Source organism: Fukomys damarensis, unplaced genomic scaffold (genome assembly GCF_012274545.1).
Source record: "Fukomys damarensis isolate Sample0158 unplaced genomic scaffold, DMR_v1.0_HiC HiC_scaffold_17, whole genome shotgun sequence".
Classification (NCBI taxonomy): Eukaryota; Metazoa; Chordata; class Mammalia; order Rodentia; family Bathyergidae; genus Fukomys; species Fukomys damarensis.
In genome coordinates, this window is record NW_022900929.1 from 2,136,377 (window position 1) to 2,154,554 (window position 18,178).

The 18,178-nt window shown below is 41.4% G+C and overlaps 3 protein-coding genes across 5 annotated transcripts in view; 1 reads left to right on the forward strand and 2 right to left on the reverse strand.

The window, feature by feature from the left end:
- The window catches only part of Pms2 (PMS1 homolog 2, mismatch repair system component), a 28,831-nt gene extending 22,952 nt beyond the window's left edge, over nucleotides 1–5,879 (reverse strand). Inside the window, exons 1-5 of one of the 2 annotated variants that reach the window (XM_010642760.3) lie at nucleotides 5,677–5,879; nucleotides 3,548–3,687; nucleotides 2,465–2,551; nucleotides 2,181–2,283; nucleotides 1,377–1,560 (exon numbers count right to left, since the gene is read on the reverse strand). In XM_010642760.3, coding sequence (XP_010641062.1) covers nucleotides 1,377–1,560; nucleotides 2,181–2,283; nucleotides 2,465–2,551; nucleotides 3,548–3,687; nucleotides 5,677–5,699 — 537 coding nt within the window. In that variant the 5' untranslated portion in view covers nucleotides 5,700–5,879. Of the gene's footprint in view, nucleotides 1–1,376; nucleotides 1,561–2,180; nucleotides 2,284–2,464; nucleotides 2,552–3,547; nucleotides 3,688–5,484 lie in introns of both variants that reach the window. The other variant, XM_033764789.1, reaches the window with a different exon arrangement.
- A 30-nt stretch (nucleotides 5,880–5,909) lies between these two features.
- On the forward strand, nucleotides 5,910–15,849 carry Aimp2 (aminoacyl tRNA synthetase complex interacting multifunctional protein 2). 2 transcript variants are annotated; one of them, XM_010642759.3, is made up of 4 exons: nucleotides 5,910–6,050; nucleotides 10,455–10,661; nucleotides 12,484–12,715; nucleotides 13,660–15,849. In XM_010642759.3, the coding sequence occupies exons 1-4, from the start codon at nucleotides 6,036–6,038 to the stop codon at nucleotides 14,046–14,048; spliced, it is 843 nt and encodes a 280-aa protein (XP_010641061.1). In that variant the 5' UTR covers nucleotides 5,910–6,035; the 3' UTR covers nucleotides 14,049–15,849. The 2 variants fall into 2 exon arrangements, with proteins under 2 accessions (XP_010641061.1, XP_010641060.1); XM_010642758.3 differs by having other exon boundaries at nucleotides 5,911–6,170.
- Nucleotides 14,465–18,178, reverse strand: part of Eif2ak1 (eukaryotic translation initiation factor 2 alpha kinase 1) — a 41,043-nt gene continuing 37,329 nt past the window's right edge. The window contains exons 14-15 of the mRNA XM_010642757.2: nucleotides 16,808–17,041; nucleotides 14,465–14,620 (exon numbers count right to left, since the gene is read on the reverse strand). Coding sequence (XP_010641059.1) covers nucleotides 14,480–14,620; nucleotides 16,808–17,041 — 375 coding nt within the window. The 3' untranslated portion in view covers nucleotides 14,465–14,479. The remainder of the gene's footprint in view (nucleotides 14,621–16,807; nucleotides 17,042–18,178) is intronic.

Below are 18,178 nucleotides of genomic sequence, written 5' to 3' on the forward strand. Positions count from 1 at the left end.
CACAACCCCGAACATTTGTTATTGTGTGATTTCTCGATAGCAGCCATTCTTTGTGGGGTGAGGTGGAATCTCAGTGTTGTTTAGATAAGCATACAAAGGTATATTACCAAAATGTTCACTGAAATAATAATCTATAACTGTGAAAGATCAGAAACAAGCTAAGCAACCATCAGCAAGGTATATTTATGATATATCATAAATTATGATATATCTGTACCATGGAGGAATGACAAAGAGTAAGATAGTGCACATGGATCAAAGAAAATAATTACAATATCTAAGTGAAAAGTCAGTTACACACAGTGTATATGACAGGATCTTAATTATTTCAGAAATATCTAAATATATATAAATACTACCTATATATAGGGTATTTATAGTCTAAAGGATATAAACCAAACTCAAGAGAGTAGGCAGAGACAGTTTCAACTTTCTAACACATATAATTTTATAATACTTCAATGCTGCAGCACATTCTATATTTCTTGCCTTCATTATACTGATGTTTATCTTGGAATTTTTATAAGCATAATTTAAAAATATCTAAAAAGACATACAAACTGTTAGTAATGGCGACCCCTGACAAGTACAATTTCCATATTCCTCTATTTTTCTGAGGCTCTAATTTTTCCCCTTAAGATGTAAAAAAAACCCAAAACATTATTTTCTCTATTTTTGTAAAATTTAATCAAGTTACACTTAGCACAAATTGTTTTATAAGTAAAAAAAGATTTTTGGCTGCAAACACTTAAGCAATTCTTTGAATTATAAAAAATGTATGTACAAGCTAGGTGCAATGGTACACACCTATAATACCAGCTGCTCAGGAGGCTGAGGCAGGAGGACCCCAAGTCTGAGGCCAGCCTGGATAATTTAACAAGACCTTGCTTCAAAACAAAAATTTTCAAAAAAAAAAAAAAAAAAAAAAAAGAAAGACAACTCCTTTGGCTCCATTTGCCCAAAAAAAAAAACGGAGATGTAGCTGTGTAGTAGAAAGCTTGCCTCACATGCACAAGGCCCTGTGTTTAATTCCTAACTCCAAGAACGTACACATACACTAAATATACTAATTTTAAAAAACAATAAAAAATTATGTTACTTTTTTGGGGGGTACAGGAATCAAACTCGGGACCCTGACATTGTGAGGCAGGTAGCAGCACCACTGAGCTAAATCCCCGGCCCATGATGTTACTTGTTAAAGGACTTAAAACACAAAACAAAAAGATAAACCATCCTAAAGTTCAGTCTTGATGGAAGAAACAAAGCATTTGTTTAAAAAAGAAAAATCAAGGGAATAAAATTAACTGGAGTAATTATCTTTAATAAACCTTTTATTCATGTATACGACACTACTGATTCTTGTGAATGTAGCATACCTTCTTAATATTCCTTTGAAATTCCTTATGGCGCACAGGTAGCGTATAAAATAACTGCTGTACACTGACCGTTGTCCCTTTGGGTCGTGGACAGGGGGTTTTTTGGACAATTTTTCCATTGTGATCAAACACAAGTCGAGTCCCAAACTTTGCAGATGTGTGGCAGGTAGAAATGGTTACATCACTGTAAGAGAATGCAGCATGGCCTGTCTGGTTAGACAGGACTGGACACAGTATACTCTTTTCCCCATTTTTTTCTTTCTCTCAAAACTCTATGAAAGGTATCGATTTTTCTGATATAATCAAATGAGTTCAAATGGGTGAGGAATCATCCTAAAATCTAAGGTTTGGCACCTAAAAACTAGTGAGACAAACTTCTACAAATACTTTGTTTTGACAAAAAGCTTTAATTTTTTTAGGTTGTAATGCAAAACAACAAAGGATCTCAAAATTTATTCACAAATAATTATGGTCAGGGTGCATAGCTCAGTGGTAGAGCACATGCCTAGCATGTCCAAGGCCCTAGGTTCAATCCCAAGCACTACAGAAAAAAACAAAGTGTACGTCCTGGGTCTAGATGTCCCCCAAGCATCAAGTGCTCATAGGTGGGGCTTTTCACAGGTGGCTGGATTTAGGGTGTGTGAATATAGATTAAGGGTTAACATAGTTCTGGGTGTGGCTGAATGGATTTACTGAAGAGGGAAGTCCCACCCTAGGTGTGGATGGCACCAATCAATAGGCCTGCAGCCTGGATGTAATACAGAAGGAAAGGAGTGAAGTTAATGGATAAAAATATTATATCACCTCAGTGCACAGAGTGAGCTCAGAGCTTCCCCCCGAAAGCCAAAAGTTTCAACCTGAGTGAGGTCAGCAAACTCTTGAATCTTAGAAGTGTGATGTTTCAAAGCTGAAAAAGAGTGTAAAGTAAGGCCCAAGATGTCTCATGTGACACAGTAATGAATATACACAATACCTGCCAAGTAACTGGCTTTTAAAAATTGCTTTTGTATTATCTAAGTCAGTGTTACTCAAAATTCTGGTATATTTGGCCCAGTTATTTTTAATAGGATTAGAAAAATTCAACTTACATAAGCCTTCAAAGTTTTCTTCTTCTACCCCACATCCATTGTCTGAAACTTCAATGAGATCCACCCCATAGTCTTTAAGCCTTAAATCTAAAAGAGTTAAAATATTTACTTCTCATAGACTGATTCATGGATAAAAAACAAAAAACAAAATAAAAACACTTTTATATTGACATACAACACAAAAGTAAAAGTCATGACTATACTTTTACTTAAAAGTACTGCTGTCATTTTGTATATTTTAAGTCAATGGGGTTATTTAGTAACTCAAATTAAATAGTATTTTAAAATTTTTCTTTCAAAGGAATAATTTTAACATAGTCATTAAAGAGAACAGGCTCTGAATCAGACATCCTAGCTGATGTTTTACTAGCTTTATAACCTCAAAAAAAAAAAAAAGTAAACTTCTTATGCCTTCATTTCCTGATTAATATAATGGTAATAATTCCTAACTCATGGTTATTCTGCAGATTAAATAAAAGATTCTATCTTTAATTCTTTGTTTTTTTTTTTTTTTTGGTACCGGGGATTGAACTTGGGTCCTTGCGCTTGCAAGGCAGGCCACTGAACCACTGAACTAAATCCCAGGCCCATTTGTAATTCTTTTTTGAAGAGTTTTTTGAGACAGGGTCTCGCTATCTGGTCCAGGCTGGCCTTGAACTCACTATGTAGCCCAGGTTGGCCTTGAACTCTGACACTCCTCCTGCTTCAGCCTCCCGAGTGCTGGGATTACAGGCATGTACCACCACAGCCAGCTTCCATGTGTAATTCTTTTTTTTTTTTTTCTCCAGTACCAGGTACTAAACTTAGGACCTTGTACTTGTGAGGCAGGTCCAGCACCACTGAGCTAAATCTCTGGCCTTTCCATAGGTAATTCTTAGCATAATGCCTTCCTGGCTCACAGTAAAAACAGAGTGAAAGTTAACTGCTGTTACTATTCTTGCCTTCTTTTCAAGTACTAGAGATATAACTACTAACATTTAAATCATTTATTGGCATACCAACACTGGATTGTTTTATTACACTAACAAACGTTTCTTAAACAAAAAAGCATAAGCTTGTGGCTTAAAACTTTCTTAAACTTACCAATATTAGTAGCACCAGCATCCACACTATTTTCTACCAACTCCTTCACAGCAGTGCTAAGACTCAGTACCACTTGCCCAGAACAAATTTGATGAACTGACTTCCCATCGATAGCTCTGATGGTTTTGGCAAGTTCTGTACTAAAGAAATTAGTTACAAGGAACAAAATAAGCATTTAAACAAAATAAGAAAGGTATTTTCATCCTTATTTTAACAGTGAGAAATGAATTATCCATTATTAGTGGGTTTAAGTCTTTATTGATTATGTGCACATACCCACTTGTTATACTGTGAGTATAATATGTATAAAATGTAGGTATTGTTTTACAATCCTTAAGTAGCTGTCAAAAATACCTTTGAATAGATGCTTCGAGTTCAATATTTAAAACATAATTAGACATGTTTTTACCTGGAAGAAATATATTGTATCTTTCAGGCTACATAATCTTTTACAACCATGGGATTTTTCTTGAAAAGCAAAAGCAACATTTCTCACACAATTTAAAAAAACCAAGAGTATGATGTGAATCAGTGTTTATGGCAAACCATATAAGAAAGTGGGTGCTAACTATAAGATAATAATCCCCACAGTTGACTTTGAAATATCAATCCAAATCCAAGGTACCTAATGCTAACTTGGCAAAAGCCCTCCAAGTTCTTCCTGAAATGGCTTTCAGAGTTTTACAACTATTTTCTTTCCAGGCCTCTAAAATCACAAATCTTGTCAAATAATTTTTAGGCTTAAAGTTCCTAGTGCCCCTCTGCCTATTATATTGTTTAAAATCTAGTCATAAAGCCTGGAGTGGTGGCACACATCTGTAACTCAAGCACTCAGGACAGCGTCGCACCTCAGCAAGACTGTCTCAAAATAAGGGGTAGCGGGTGCTGGATGCAAAGGTTCTGTGTTCCATCCTCAGTATGAGAAAAATCTAGTCATGACGCCCCCAATTCTCTATTGCTCTTCCCCAAGTCTCCCACTTTAATCATAGCAAACAACTGTTTTCTGAATATGACAAGCTCACAGACACTGCTTTGTATCTAAGTAACTCTATCTCAGCTGTTCCCCTCTTCCTCCTCTGCCCGGCTACTCCTACTCATCTCCAGAGAGTATTCCACATTTTCACTAATGTAGCACGTTTTAGTAAACAGCCATAATCCGGGTATCATGGAACACAGGCGCCTTCCTGGAAATCTTTGCCTATTTCATAAAGCACCCAACATAGTCCACCTTCAATAAACCCCTTACAGTAAGAGAATAAACAGACCTCTTTAATCTTTATTCTACTTGCAAAGACTCTCACTGTAGTTTGTCTACAATGTCAAACTGCGGATGATCTCACCTAAAATGGGAAATAGCTCTGAAAACGAAACTTATCTGATAACACACTATATATAGGGTTACAGGTCCGTTTTTTACATTCATTTTGAGCTGGAGGAGGGGCACAACATTTAAGTACTGAAAGCTAATTTCTTCATATTAAGCGCATCTGTGCTGGTCGAAGAGTTTCTATACAAAATTCGGTACTGCTTGACCGGCAGAAATGAAATACTCAAGCAGAAACAATGCAACGTCCCCCATCCCCGTTACTAGGGATTGAACCTCCGGCCTTCGCAGGGAGGGATATCTTCAGCTTTTTTCTTTATTTGACACAGAAGCTAAGTCGCCCATGTTGGGCTCGAACTTGCGATCCTCCTATCTCAGGCTCCAAGAGTGCTAAGATTACAGGAGGCCACTACGCACGGCTTCCATCGAGTTCTCTGGCAGGTCCTGTGATAACCCCAGCCCTGGGCCCCAGACATGGGTCCTTTCATTTTTAAAACCTGTACAAGTTATACAAATTACGTGCGCCTCGAAGCTTCCTTCTTCCCCCAATAATTAAAGAGATGACGAAGTCAGTTCATTCTACCGGGATGTCCGGCTCCAGCTTCAGGCCCACCTCCTTCTGATGGCATCTGAATGGTTGAACCCAGTACCCCTAGCCCGCAGTCCCGAGGGCGCCAAGACAGGCTCTGAGAACGCTGCTACCAGGCTCGCCACGCGCCTCGAGCTCGCCAACCTTTCCTGGAGAATGGAACGCGGCGAAGCTCAGAGAGGACGACCAGAGAGGACACCGTAGCCCACCTCTCACCTCACGCCCTCAGTATGCTCCATGGAGGAAAAACGACTCTACCATCCGGTATAGGAAAAGAGTTCCCGCCGCCACGCCCACAGAGGGGGAAGGGACATCTTCCATCCACTCATTGGCTACTTCTGCCACTGAATCCCGCCCCTTCCTGGCGGGGTGTCACATTTCCTTCTCGTTGATTGGATATATCAAAGGTCGACTCAGACTCCTAACACCCGAGCCAATTATAGTGCAAGAACTACGTTTTCCTGAACGCCAGTAGCTAGGGTGGAGAGGAGAGGTGGCCGCGGTCTGTGGTGGTGTGGGCGGTTTTTGGACGTACGTGTCTCACTATCGCCGCCTTCCTTCCTTTGATTCCCGCGATGCCGATGTATCAGGTAAAGCCCTATCACGGGGGCGGCGCTCCGCTGAGTGTAGAGCTTCCCACTTGCATGTATCGGCTCCCCAACGTACACTGCAGGACCAGCAGCCCGGCGCCGGACGAGGGCCACGTGCAGGTAGGAGTGTGGGCCTCGGCTCAGTGCGCACGCGCAGTGGCGGGGCCTTGCCCTGCCCCATCACCCCGCGCTGGTCCAGGGTACTGGCACCGCAGTGGCCGTGCGTCCGGGTTCCCCGACCCTGGCCAGCGGATCTCACCTGGCTGGAACCACCTGTGGGTGCTCAGTCTTAGTCCGGCCTCCAGCCCCACCCTGGCCTCTTGAGCCTGCCAGCCAATGAGACACACTTTTATTAAAAAGTCTCTCCATCTCTTTTTGGCACACAGCCAAACTTTTACAAAATTTTGCCTCACAGGAAAGCAAATAATTCATCATCTTGAGGAATAAAGGCTGAATTTCAGGGTCACCGTCACCAAAGTGGAGACACATCAGTCCCTCACTTATAATTTTGCCCCCAAAGATCTTTACTTGCTATTATTATTTTGCCAAGTAATTATGAATCTTCAGCTGTCTTGATATAAGTAGAAGCCTACTTATATCTGAATGGCTGGCTTTTTATTTTTTTTTTTTACTTGTGTCATTTTGTTGCAACAAGGAAGTCATTTTCTCTGCAGTGTGCTGCTCCACTGTATGACTGTTCCACCATTACCTCTCCCTCCTGCCGCTTGTGAGCACTGGGTGATTTTCTATGGTGATATGAATATTCTTAGGAGCTGGCATCGGGCATATACTAACAAACAGGATTGCTGGCCCAGTGGGGTCTGTCTTCCACTTTAACTGGATAAATTACTAAAGTGGTTATACAGGTTTATCATCCCCATCAGCCTTGGGAAGTCTTGTAAAGCTGGTGGCATACTGATGCAGTCATCCTAATGTAGTTTCAGTTTAGATTTCCTCAGTTTCTAAGTTGAGTGCCTTTTCATATTTCCTGGCCATTTTTATTACTGTACATCGTTTTTCTAACTACCTGCTAAAGTCTTTCACTCAGATCTTTGGCTCTTTTATTTATTGCAAATACACAGCTGAAGTTTCCAACAGAAAAATGTTGGGACCGAAAATGAATGGATATCTTTTGTGGTCAGTTTTCCTGCTATATATTATTCTCCACTTTGTCTTCATAGCTTTCTGCCTAGTTTGGAATTTGAAACCCAATGATATTAACAGTTGTTTCATCACAGAGCTAAAGACAAAAATAGCAAATATGGTTCAGTGATCCTTCAACTAGAGACTGCCACAGAGCAATGGCGCAGTGCCCCTGCAACTGCACGGTCCAAGGAACCCAAAAGAAAACCCAGGAGTCGGGGATGTCACGTATTATTAATCACCAAGTTTTAAGTCTGCTGCCTGATTTCTTTTGGGCTTTGATTAAACTTCTGATGTAGAAGACACATTGTCCTGCTGCTCTAGCAATTATCTGGCACATCACAATATAGATAAACAATTAAAAAATCAAGTGAATCTAGTGCAAATGAGAGCCACACAAAAAATCAGCAGCTTTTAAATATATATGTTACAGTCTAGTCCTAGGAAGCACAACTATAGGCCAAAATAGGAAGGTGCAAATGAGATAAAGTAGATACCTCAAGCATTTTGGTATTACTCACATCAAGAGAGCCCAGGTCAAGCCATTTGAGAAATCACAGACCACATTTACATGTACATTTCTCACCCCAGGCATTTTCAGTGTGTACTGACTGTTTTGAATCTGGTAGCTGTTTCTTTGGCCCTGGTGGGGTAGACATCCTGGTGCCATTTGCAGAAATGAGCAAGACTGTGCAAGAACAATGCACAAATATAGGCTAAGCAAATGATATTGGAAAGATTACCATTGAGTAACATGAGACTATTACACAGGTACTAGTCCTGTCATACATTTTGTGTTCAGACATTTCCATCAGCACCTAATTATTTAATTGGCATCTTTCATTCTTTGTTCTATCCAGAAGTCAGTGGGCTTATCTTTCCTCTCTAATCTTCAGAGCAGCAATCTAGGAGAGGTGCGAAAGTGCTGATTAAGTTCAAGCATAAATATGAGCTCACCAAACCAGAGAAGACAGAACAGCATGTATAAAGGTCCAGTAGGAGGGAGTTTTAGGAACTCACTGTACAATGTGGTTAGAGCACAGAACAAGGAAGAAAATTAAAATGTGAAGGAGCCAGGGTCCAAGTCATACAGGTATTTATTAAGCCATGTTAAGAGTTTGATTTGTATCCTAAGAACCTAAGAAAGAAGCATAGGAGGTTGTAACAAAATGTACGTTTTGAAAAAAAAATCTCTCTGGCTGGCATCTTAAGGGAGATAGATTACAGAGATGGGTACAAGTGACCAGTAAGAAAATAGGCCAGGTAAAAAATGGTGGCCTGTGCTGATAGTGGAGACCCACTTAAAAGCCAGGGGACTCCAAAAATATATGGGAGGTAAAACTCCCAATACCTGTGAACAATTGGATATGTGCGAGGAGGTGTAGTGAATGACCTTTGGAGAAACAAATGTTCCTAAAAATGCTGGACTTCCCCACATGCTGTGAGCAAATACCATACTCCACTCCCACTATATTGTGAGTACTTATTTATAGTAAACTAGAGAACATGGCCATATTCTTGACTCTTCTGTGTAATTGTGGGCATTTTCCTCATGCTTAATGTAGTCTCTCAACTCAAAGTGGATTACCTTTTGTGACATCTCATGAGTCAGATATAAGTTGTACAGTTTGACTTTATTGGGAGGTTACTAGGTATTGTTTTTTAAAGTAAGTCTATAACTTGAGATTTATTCACAGGCTATTATTGGTTACTTACTGTGTGCCAGTGACTACTAGGCAAGGACAGATCCAGTGACTGAGGGACCTAAGACTTCCTGCTTCATGAAATTACACATTTCAGTAAAGAAAAGGTTCTAGATCAATGATGGCAAGCTTTTTGCAACCCAAAACCCACTTATTTATCATTAAGTGCCAACACTGCATTTAAACCTGAATATGGACCACAGGCTTACGAAAACTCAGATGAGCTGCAACTAATGAGTCGTGGCTTACTGACATCAGCCTGGCACTGCTCCTCCTTTCCAAGCATGTGCATGGCTGCTGTGTGCACTGCTATTCCATGCTTAGCTGCTGGGCAGTGCTGGGACAACCTGGTTCGAGTGTGGACAGAGAGGGCTCTGCATGCCCATTGCAGCACACATGCCATAGATTTACCACCACTGTTCTAGATGATTCTAAAACAAGAGGATGCCAGTGCTTCTTTAAAACTTTAGGAAACCACTTTCCTGTGCCAGCGATCTGCTTCTATGCTGAAGGAGACCTCTTAAACCTAAGCTACCTTTTCCCTTCTATTTGTATAAATTATTAAATTCCATTTTCATTGTGTGTGTCCCCCATCTTTACTTATTTAAACAAAGTATTTTGAATTAGTTTGTTACTAAAAATAAAGAGTATTGGTCTGGCCTAGTGGCATATGCCTATAAACCCAGCTACTCAGGAGTCTGAGGCCAGTCTTGGCAACTTAGCAAGACCTTGTCTCAGAGTAAAATAATAAAAACAGATAGGGATGTAGCTTAGTGCTCCTTGGGTTCAATCTCCATTACCACAAAGAAAAAAGAATACTCAGCAGTAGGAGGTTGAGGCAGAGAGAGGATCCCTTGAGTCCAGAAGTTGGGGGTCAGCCTGGAGAACATAGTAAAACCTCGGCTCTTACACATACATACATACTGATTTGTGTTTAATTTCTGCTGCTCTGTTCTTAAATTACCTGAAATCAGAATCAGATCATTTCTAAGTCACTTTCAGTCACATTTATTCTAGAACATCTGTGGATTTGTAGGACCTATTAAAAATAACTGCCACTTTGATATAATGTATGTATGTATGTATGTGTATATATATTTACAGTACTAGAGATTAAACCCAAGGCTTTTGCACTGAACTACATCACCAGCCCTTTTTTATTTTTTGACAGGGTCTCACTAAGTTGCCTGGGCTGAGCTGAAACTTTGAGTCTTCCTTAGCCTCCCAGTGCTGGGACTGCAGGCATTCATTACCACACCCTACTTGTAATATTTTGTGGGTTTTTTTGTTTGTTTGCTTTGAGACAGGGTCTCACTATGTAGTTCAGACTGACCTGGAACTCACTGTGTAGCAGGCTAGTCTCGAACTCCCAGTGATCCTCCTGCCTTAGCCTCCTGAGTGCTGGGATTACAGGTGTAATCCACCACACCCGGCAGTTTGTAATGTCTTAAAGGGAGGGAGGACATTTGTTAGTGTATGGGACAAAGTAAGAAAAGTGATCAAATTTAGACAGACTGCTTTGTGAAAGGAAATGACTGCTTAGTTGTGATTTCTTTAGGAAGCATTAGACCCCTCTCTGCAAGCTCTTGAGTCCCGCCAAGATGATATTTTAAAACGTTTGTACGAGTTGAAAGCTGCAGTTGATGGCCTCTCCAAGATGATTCACACTCCAGATGCAGATGTGGATGTAACCAACATCGTGCAAGCAGATGAGCCCACAGCTCTGATGACCAGTGCATTGGACTTGAATTCAGTGCTTGGAAAGGTAGGTGTGTTTCAAAAGCTGAGCGGCATCTGTGTGCTAGATAGTTGTTAGTGACAAAAAACTGTGTATGATTCTGTTTTGGCTTTCAAGGTGGAGCACTTGTTCTTTATTTGCCCCTAAATGATTGTGCCTCAGCACAGAACAGGTTTACTCGACATGAGTGAAGCCAAAGCAAGCTCTAAAGCTGCTTCTTGACTTCTCAGACGGAGTGGAGAACAAGGAGGAGTGGGAGGCAGAAAAGAATCAAGAGTCCCAGCTTCTTGCCATCCCAAGCCTGTCCACCAGCCTGTGAGCCTCAGAGAAGCAGGTCCCAGCTGGTCTCAGCAGAAGCAGCCTTGACTCTGTTTGACAGAAGCACATCTGTCACATCCTGGCTGACCGGGCACAGAAATCCCATCAATCCTTTTGAACTATATTGCTAAAAGCCACTTATACTTAGGATATCTTTTGCTCAAATTCAATTTGCTTTAGCCTTCGTAATTGTTTATAGGCTTCAGCTAATGTAGGAGACAATCTGACACAAAGAATGTTTTGCCTTATGAAATATCAGAGTGTGCAAAGGGTTTGTCCTAAGAGTCCCTACTAATGCTTTCCTGTAGAATTGGTGATGGAATGGTACAAATCAAAGAACTAAAAAGTGGAAGCAAGGTTGTGGTGTCTCGCCCAAGGTTCTGCTTCTGGCAACTTCAGTGCCTCTGCCTTGGTGCATTCCTTCCCCTACCCATGCATTCATCCTATACATGATTTTGTGTATTGAGGACTCAGCCAAGACCTGACCAGGCCCCCAGAGAGCCAGTCTCAAGGTGAGTCTGGGAACATGTGATTTCTTATCATGCTGGAAAGGCTTCTGAGCACATGGTACTCAAGGTGAATTTTGATATCTTAGAAGGTGAAGTGTCAAGTTAATGTGATCTGTTCAGGAAACTGCAAAGCATTCGGCCTTGCTTGGCATGAAGGGCACTGAGTAAGAGTGGCAGGGTGTTGAGAAAAGGTCAAAGCACTGTTGATTGTCTGCATGAGTGATGTTTTATTGTTGAGACAGGGTCTCGCTTTGTAGTTCATGCTAGCCTTGAACTCACTGCAATCTTTTGCCTCAGCCTCATGAGTGCTGGGATTACAGGTGTGTACTACCATGCCCAGCATGATGTTCATTATTAAGAGAGAAAGAATAGGTATAAAATCCTCCTCTAGGGTGGCCACAAGTCTTGGCACTTAGCACTTTGTGTTGCACATTGTCCTCTTCCCCTCATTGCCAGTGACCTCTGGAGTCAAGACCCTGCTTCGAGGGGCTCTTCGTTGAAACACCTTGATGAAGAAACTATCTCCTGCCATGTGGTCAGTGTTAGATTTGGTGGCTGGAAGAATTGTATGTGTACCTCTTCAACAGTTTTATCTTAGAAGAAAAAAAGACAAATCAAAGTGTCATCCCTGACACACTGTTATGTGAATTTGGTGTCCAGTTTTTCTTTGTGGGCAGCCAGCAGTAGAGGGGTCACGACATGGAGTTAGCCCAGATCCCAGCTCCCCTGCTTATGGAGTTCATTGAACCTTGGATAAATTACTTGCCTCCCCATGACTCAATTTTCCCAGTTTTTTTGGTACTGGGGATCAAACTTGGGACCTTGTGCTTGCAAGGCAGGCAGCAGAACCACTGAGTTAAATCCCTGGCCCGTTCCCAGCTTTTAAATGGGGGTATTAAGGTTGCCTGCCTTATGGGAACCAAGGATTCAATTAAATGACCCTGGTTAGGTTCCTAGGGTGGCACCTGCTAAAACTGCACTCAGATTGCTCACATTGCTGTGCTATTCTGGTCTTCCCCCAGGATTATGGGGCGCTGAAAGACATCGTGATCAATGCAAACCCGGCCTCACCTCCCCTCTCCCTGCTGGTGCTACACAGGCTGCTCTGTGAACGCTACAGGGTCCTGTCCACAGTGCATATGCACTCATCAGTCAAGAACGTGCCCGAGAGGCTTCTCAAGTGCTTTGGGGAACAGACTAGAAAACAGGCCCGACATGAGTATCAGCTGGGCTTCACCTTAATTTGGAAAAATGGTAAGTACTTAAATTGAACTTAAATGATGAGATGAAGGCTGTGGTTTTGGTAAGAGGCAGCAGAGGGGAGACATTCTGAAGCATAGACTATATATAGCTCTTTTCTGTCTGGTCAAATCCAAGACATAATTCCAGGGAATTCTGAGCTCTGGAGTGGGATTTCTGTCTAGTCAGGCACAGCCCTCCGACCTTTACATTCTAGGCAAGTGCTCTACCACTGAACTATTTCCCCATCCCCCTGGCCTTCACATTCTAAAACTTGCTCCAAGGATACTGATGTTTTCCTGTGGGCCTCAAAAAGATGGCAGGATATCTTTTATTCAGAATCCCAGGGACGTGTGTCTCTCCCAGTGAGGTTTATACAGACAGCAGTGAGTTAACATCCGCCAGTGGTGCCTCACTGCCCTCAGCTCCACATATGTAGAGGAGTCATAAGGGCAGAACTGGTCCAGTCTAGGGTATGAGACTCCTGGTTTGGTTTCCTGTCTTCAACCTTCAAATCTTTCGGCACAAAGGTTAGAAAAGATGGTCTGAGGTCCCTTCTAGCTTGAAAATTTAAAGGGCAACTTGGTTGCTTTTTTTTAAAATCATAGTTTGGGACCAGGGATTTAGCTCAGTGGTCCTGCCGCCTGCCTTGCAAGCACAAAGACCTGAGTTCAATCCCTGGCACCAAAAATAAATAAATAAATAAATAAAATCATAGTTTGTATTTTAAGACTTACATATTAAAACTCTTGGGAGGGCCGGGGATTTAGCTCAGTGGTTCCGCCACCTGCTTTGCAAGCACAAGGGCCCAAGTTTGATCCCCGTTACCAAAAAAAAAACTCTTGGGAGACAGATGAAAAATGTGATGCTTTGGAAAATACAATTTCCCCTTCCCCCTTCGACATAGCACAAGTATGTCCCTCAGTGGCTGCTACTCTGGCATGTTTTTTCTTTTTCAGTGCCCAAGACTCAGATGAAGTTCAGTGTCCAGACGATGTGCCCCATTGAAGGAGAAGGAAACATTGCACGTTTCTTGTTCTCTCTATTCGGCCAGAAGCACAATGCTGTAAACTTAACCCTCATTGATAGCTGGGTAGATATTGCTATATTTCAGCTAAAAGAAGGGAACAGTAAAGAAAAAGCAGCTGTTTTTCGCTCCATGAACTCTGCTCTGGGGAAGACCCCATGGCTGGTTGGGAATGAGTTCACTGTGGCAGATGTGGTGCTCTGGTCTGTGCTCCAGCAGACAGGGGGCTGTGGCACAGCAGCACCTGCCAACGTGCAGCGGTGGCTGAAGTCATGTGACAACCTGGCCCCTTTCAACACTGCCCTCAAGCTCCTTAAGTGAATTTCAGTAACTGGTTTTAAAGGGTTTTAAGAATGGTGCTGCCTCATACTGTCAGTAAAGAGAATTGTAGGCAGAATCACTCTTTATTTAGGCCACTTGTCCAGTATCAATAAAATCATCATATTAATTTGTGAGTCCAGGTTTTATGTAAAATTCAGAACTATTGTTTGCACTATACCATGACTGCCAATTATGGCAAGGACTTCCTGTGATACTGAAATAGAGAGGAAAGCATGGAACAGGCTTCATTTTGAGCAGTCTTAGGTCATACAAGAGCTACTTAAGGAAAAGGTAGCTAAGTATCCTTTACAGCTTACAGAAGTCTTCTACAGGTTATTAAATAAAACCAAGAAATCACATTTTGTACACTAAAGATTGAAAATTTACATCCCAGCTGTCTTGAGAGTCCGCTTTCATGTTATTGATACAGCCTACTTAAGGCTGGATGGTGTGTCCTCATATTCCACATCATCCTTTACCCCTCTGTCCTGAGAAAGGAGGCTTAGCTGCTTCTTTAGTGCTTCAATTTCTTTTTCTTGCTCTATTATTTTCATCTGTAGGGTGAGATTTACCTGTTTAGACAGAAAATTTTAAGCTTCATTAAAATGGCTACTTCTCTTTTAAATGTACAGATAGTTCCCACTTTGCAGTCCTATGCATGAATTCTAGTTGTCACAGTATCACCAGCCACCCAATTGCGTGGATGGAGTGTCAGCTATCACTGGATAGTGGTACCTCAGTTCACAAACACTTTTGTTTGCCAACAATTTGGTTGGCACACAGAAGTGTTAGGCAACATTTTATTTTTGTTTGTAAACTGCATAAGGTGACAAACAACTGCGATCATCTTTCCCACCCAAACATGAATGTTGCTATCTTTTCCAAAATTGTAAAACAAATTAAGTTCATGAACCAAGATACCACTGTATTTATTGTAATTGTGTGTTGCCCTCAGCCCCAAAATGTAAGTAACCACATTATCATCAACGCCAGTCAAGTGGCTTCTATTAAGGCTTTCGGTGCTCGGTCACTGCCTCTTAGTTCACAGCAACATGGCTATGCTGTCTCCATTTCTTCCAGAGCACAGCCTGTGTGAGATTTTTAACCACTTAATAGTTTTACCCCCAAGCATCACTGAGGCAGCATGTTTATTTATACACTTACTATCCCCAGCACTGCTCAGGCAGGTGTCATTTAAAACAGTCAAGTCTTGTGTTGAATAAATTTGATATATAACTGTCATTTTTATATTTCCGGTTATAAAAATTAATGAAAAAATATGCAGTTTTTGATCATCCTGGACTGGTCAGTGGTTAAAGAATGGATAAATGGAAGGATACTGGCCAGCAAAGATGAAAGCAGCCAACTAATGAAAGGGTATGATGCTAGGAACAAATGTGAACTGACATTACTTGGTGTCACAGAAAAATGAGCTGGTTAAGAGCTGTATAATATATGCAATTTTCAAAAAACTTCAAAGAAAAGTATATCTACCTCTTCATTTATGTTTATAAATGTTTAACTTGAAAATTAATTAGCCTTACATGAAGACAAATCAACTGATTTTTTGAGGGATCCTGGGAATGAGCTCAGAACCTCACACGTGCTAGTCTACCACTGCACTGCTCCTGGTGCCTCTTCTATACTCTACGCATGGTTCCCAAACTACTGAATGACAGCACCCCTTCAAGGATTATTACACCACTGCCACTACCCCTGATTCTTAGTAGGTCAGGAGACTGCAGAGGCCTGAGGAGTCTATCAGTTTGCAGGGGACTTCTACTGACCTAGAGAGCACTGCTGATCAAATACTGTGCAGATCACTTGGGAACCCTACTAAACTGCAGACTCTGACTCCACAGTGGAGTCCCCAGGTAGTGCTGCTGTAGCTGGTCTAGGACCATAATCTGTAGCAAAGCTGTGAATATACCTTAAAATCAGCTTTAAAGCTTAAGTTTCTGGAGGAATAGAGTGGATGAGTCACCCTCCTTTTTCCAGAATACAAAGACTAGAGACTATATGTGGCACTGGACCTTGTGTCAGTGGACCACCCTGAGGCAAGACTACAGGACTGAAAACCAACATCACACAGTTGATTTTTCAAGTTCAAGGCACCTGGGCAATATAGTCAGTTCCAAGCCTGTTTGAACTGCAGTGAGACCCTGTCTCAAAAAAAAAAGTGGCAAAGGCAGTCTCTACCACCACTGCTCCAACTTCTCAGAATTACCGCTCTTATTTTATACCTTTTGGTGTGTGTCACTTTTTACTAGGAGGTACTTTAGTAACAATTTAGAAAGGAAAAGTGGGTGCATGTGTACACACACACAGCAGCATGGGAGATTGAGCCTGGGATCTCTGCACTAAGGTATATCACTAGTTTTGTTTTTTCTTTGTTTGAGAGAGTTTTGCTAAATGACTAAGTTGCCTAGGCTGGGCTTAATCTTGTGGTCTTCCTGCCTCAGCCTCCCATAGTGCTGGGATATCAGGTGTGTGCCACCTTGCCCAGGTGTATTATCTTTTTTAGAACAGACAGTTGGCAGTGAGTCAGCTGGCTTTGGGAAACTTATTTTGGTATAAACTTAGTAAGTACTAGATAGACTGTTAGAGAATTCTGACACTAGGTTTAGCTATTTTGTTTCCAGAAACATAAACCTTATTTGAAGCTCGACTGTTCTTCATGAAATAGGATTAACAACTTAAATTCTACTCTAAAAGTTTTATAGTTTCCCCAGTATTAAAAAAATAAAAAAGTTCCATACATTTCCAGGAGTTTGGAAAAGTTCACTCTGTAGCAGCTGATGAGCAGACGGTCTCTGGGCTGCATTCCTGCTGGTCAGGTGCTGGATATATTTGGCCTGCACAGGGCACCTTTTACTGAGGGACTCAGGTGTCCGACCAGTTCTTAAATCCGTTAGAACTGCTGCTCGTTCCATCTCTGTCCTGAACGGCTGAAAGAGCTCCAGCAGGATCACACCCAAGCTATACATGTCTGACTGGAAAAGAGGACAAAGATGGTTCAAGAGTGACATGCAGTTAGACTAACACAACCATTGTGAACACCCTCCTCCAGCAAGCAAGGATTTCCACGAATGAAGACTTCATCACTTACAAAGAAGGGAACATGGAAGGATGGCACACACCTCACAGAAGCATTAAAAAAGAGCTGAGCACAATGATCTCTCTCCTTGTGGGTGGGGGGAGTCAATACTTGGGGCTGAACCCAGGGCCTTCACACTGACCTACATCCTCAGCCCTTTTTATGTATTTTTTTTTCTTTTTATTGAGGTTATTGGTACAATCTAGGTATACAATACAATTACATTGGAAGGATGGCACACACCTCACAGAAGCATTAAAAAAGAGCTGAGCACAATGATCTCTCTCCTTGTGGGTGGGGGGAGTCAATACTTGGGGCTGAACCCAGGGCCTTCACACTGACCTACATCCTCAGCCCTTTTTATGTATTTTTTTTTCTTTTTATTGAGGTTATTGGTACAATCTAGGTATACAATACAATTACATTCATCATTGGGATTCTGCGCCTCTACATAATAGGTCTTGATTCTCATTTTTCCCCTTGTCCCTGCCCTCCCTTCAACCCCTCCTGCCCTCCCCATTTACAAACACTTTATTTCCATTTTTTCAGTTTCTCATATTTTTTTCCTCTCCCTTATTACCTTTCCCCCACCCTTCCAACTTTCCCTACACCTTTAGCCCTTTACTTCCTATTTCACATTACTAATTATCTCATTACGATCTTGTGTACTATTATAGTTTTTCACACCAGAGAAACTATTTGGTATTTACCCATGTGTGGCTTATGTATTTCACTTAAGAGTATATCCCCAATATGTATCCATTTTCCTATGAATGACTCTAATTTCTCTTTCTTTATGGCTGAGTAGTATTCCGTTTTATAAAAAAAAAAAATCTTCTTTATCCAGTTTCCAACAGATGGGCAATTGGGCTGTTTCCTAGTTTTAGCTATTACAAACTATTCCGCTATAAACATAGGTGTGCATATATCACTGTGACATGATTCATTAATTAATTAATTAATTAACATTTCTAGACAAATATGGTTGTCCATTTCTGTACAATGCCAAGTCAACACAGTAAATTGGGATGAC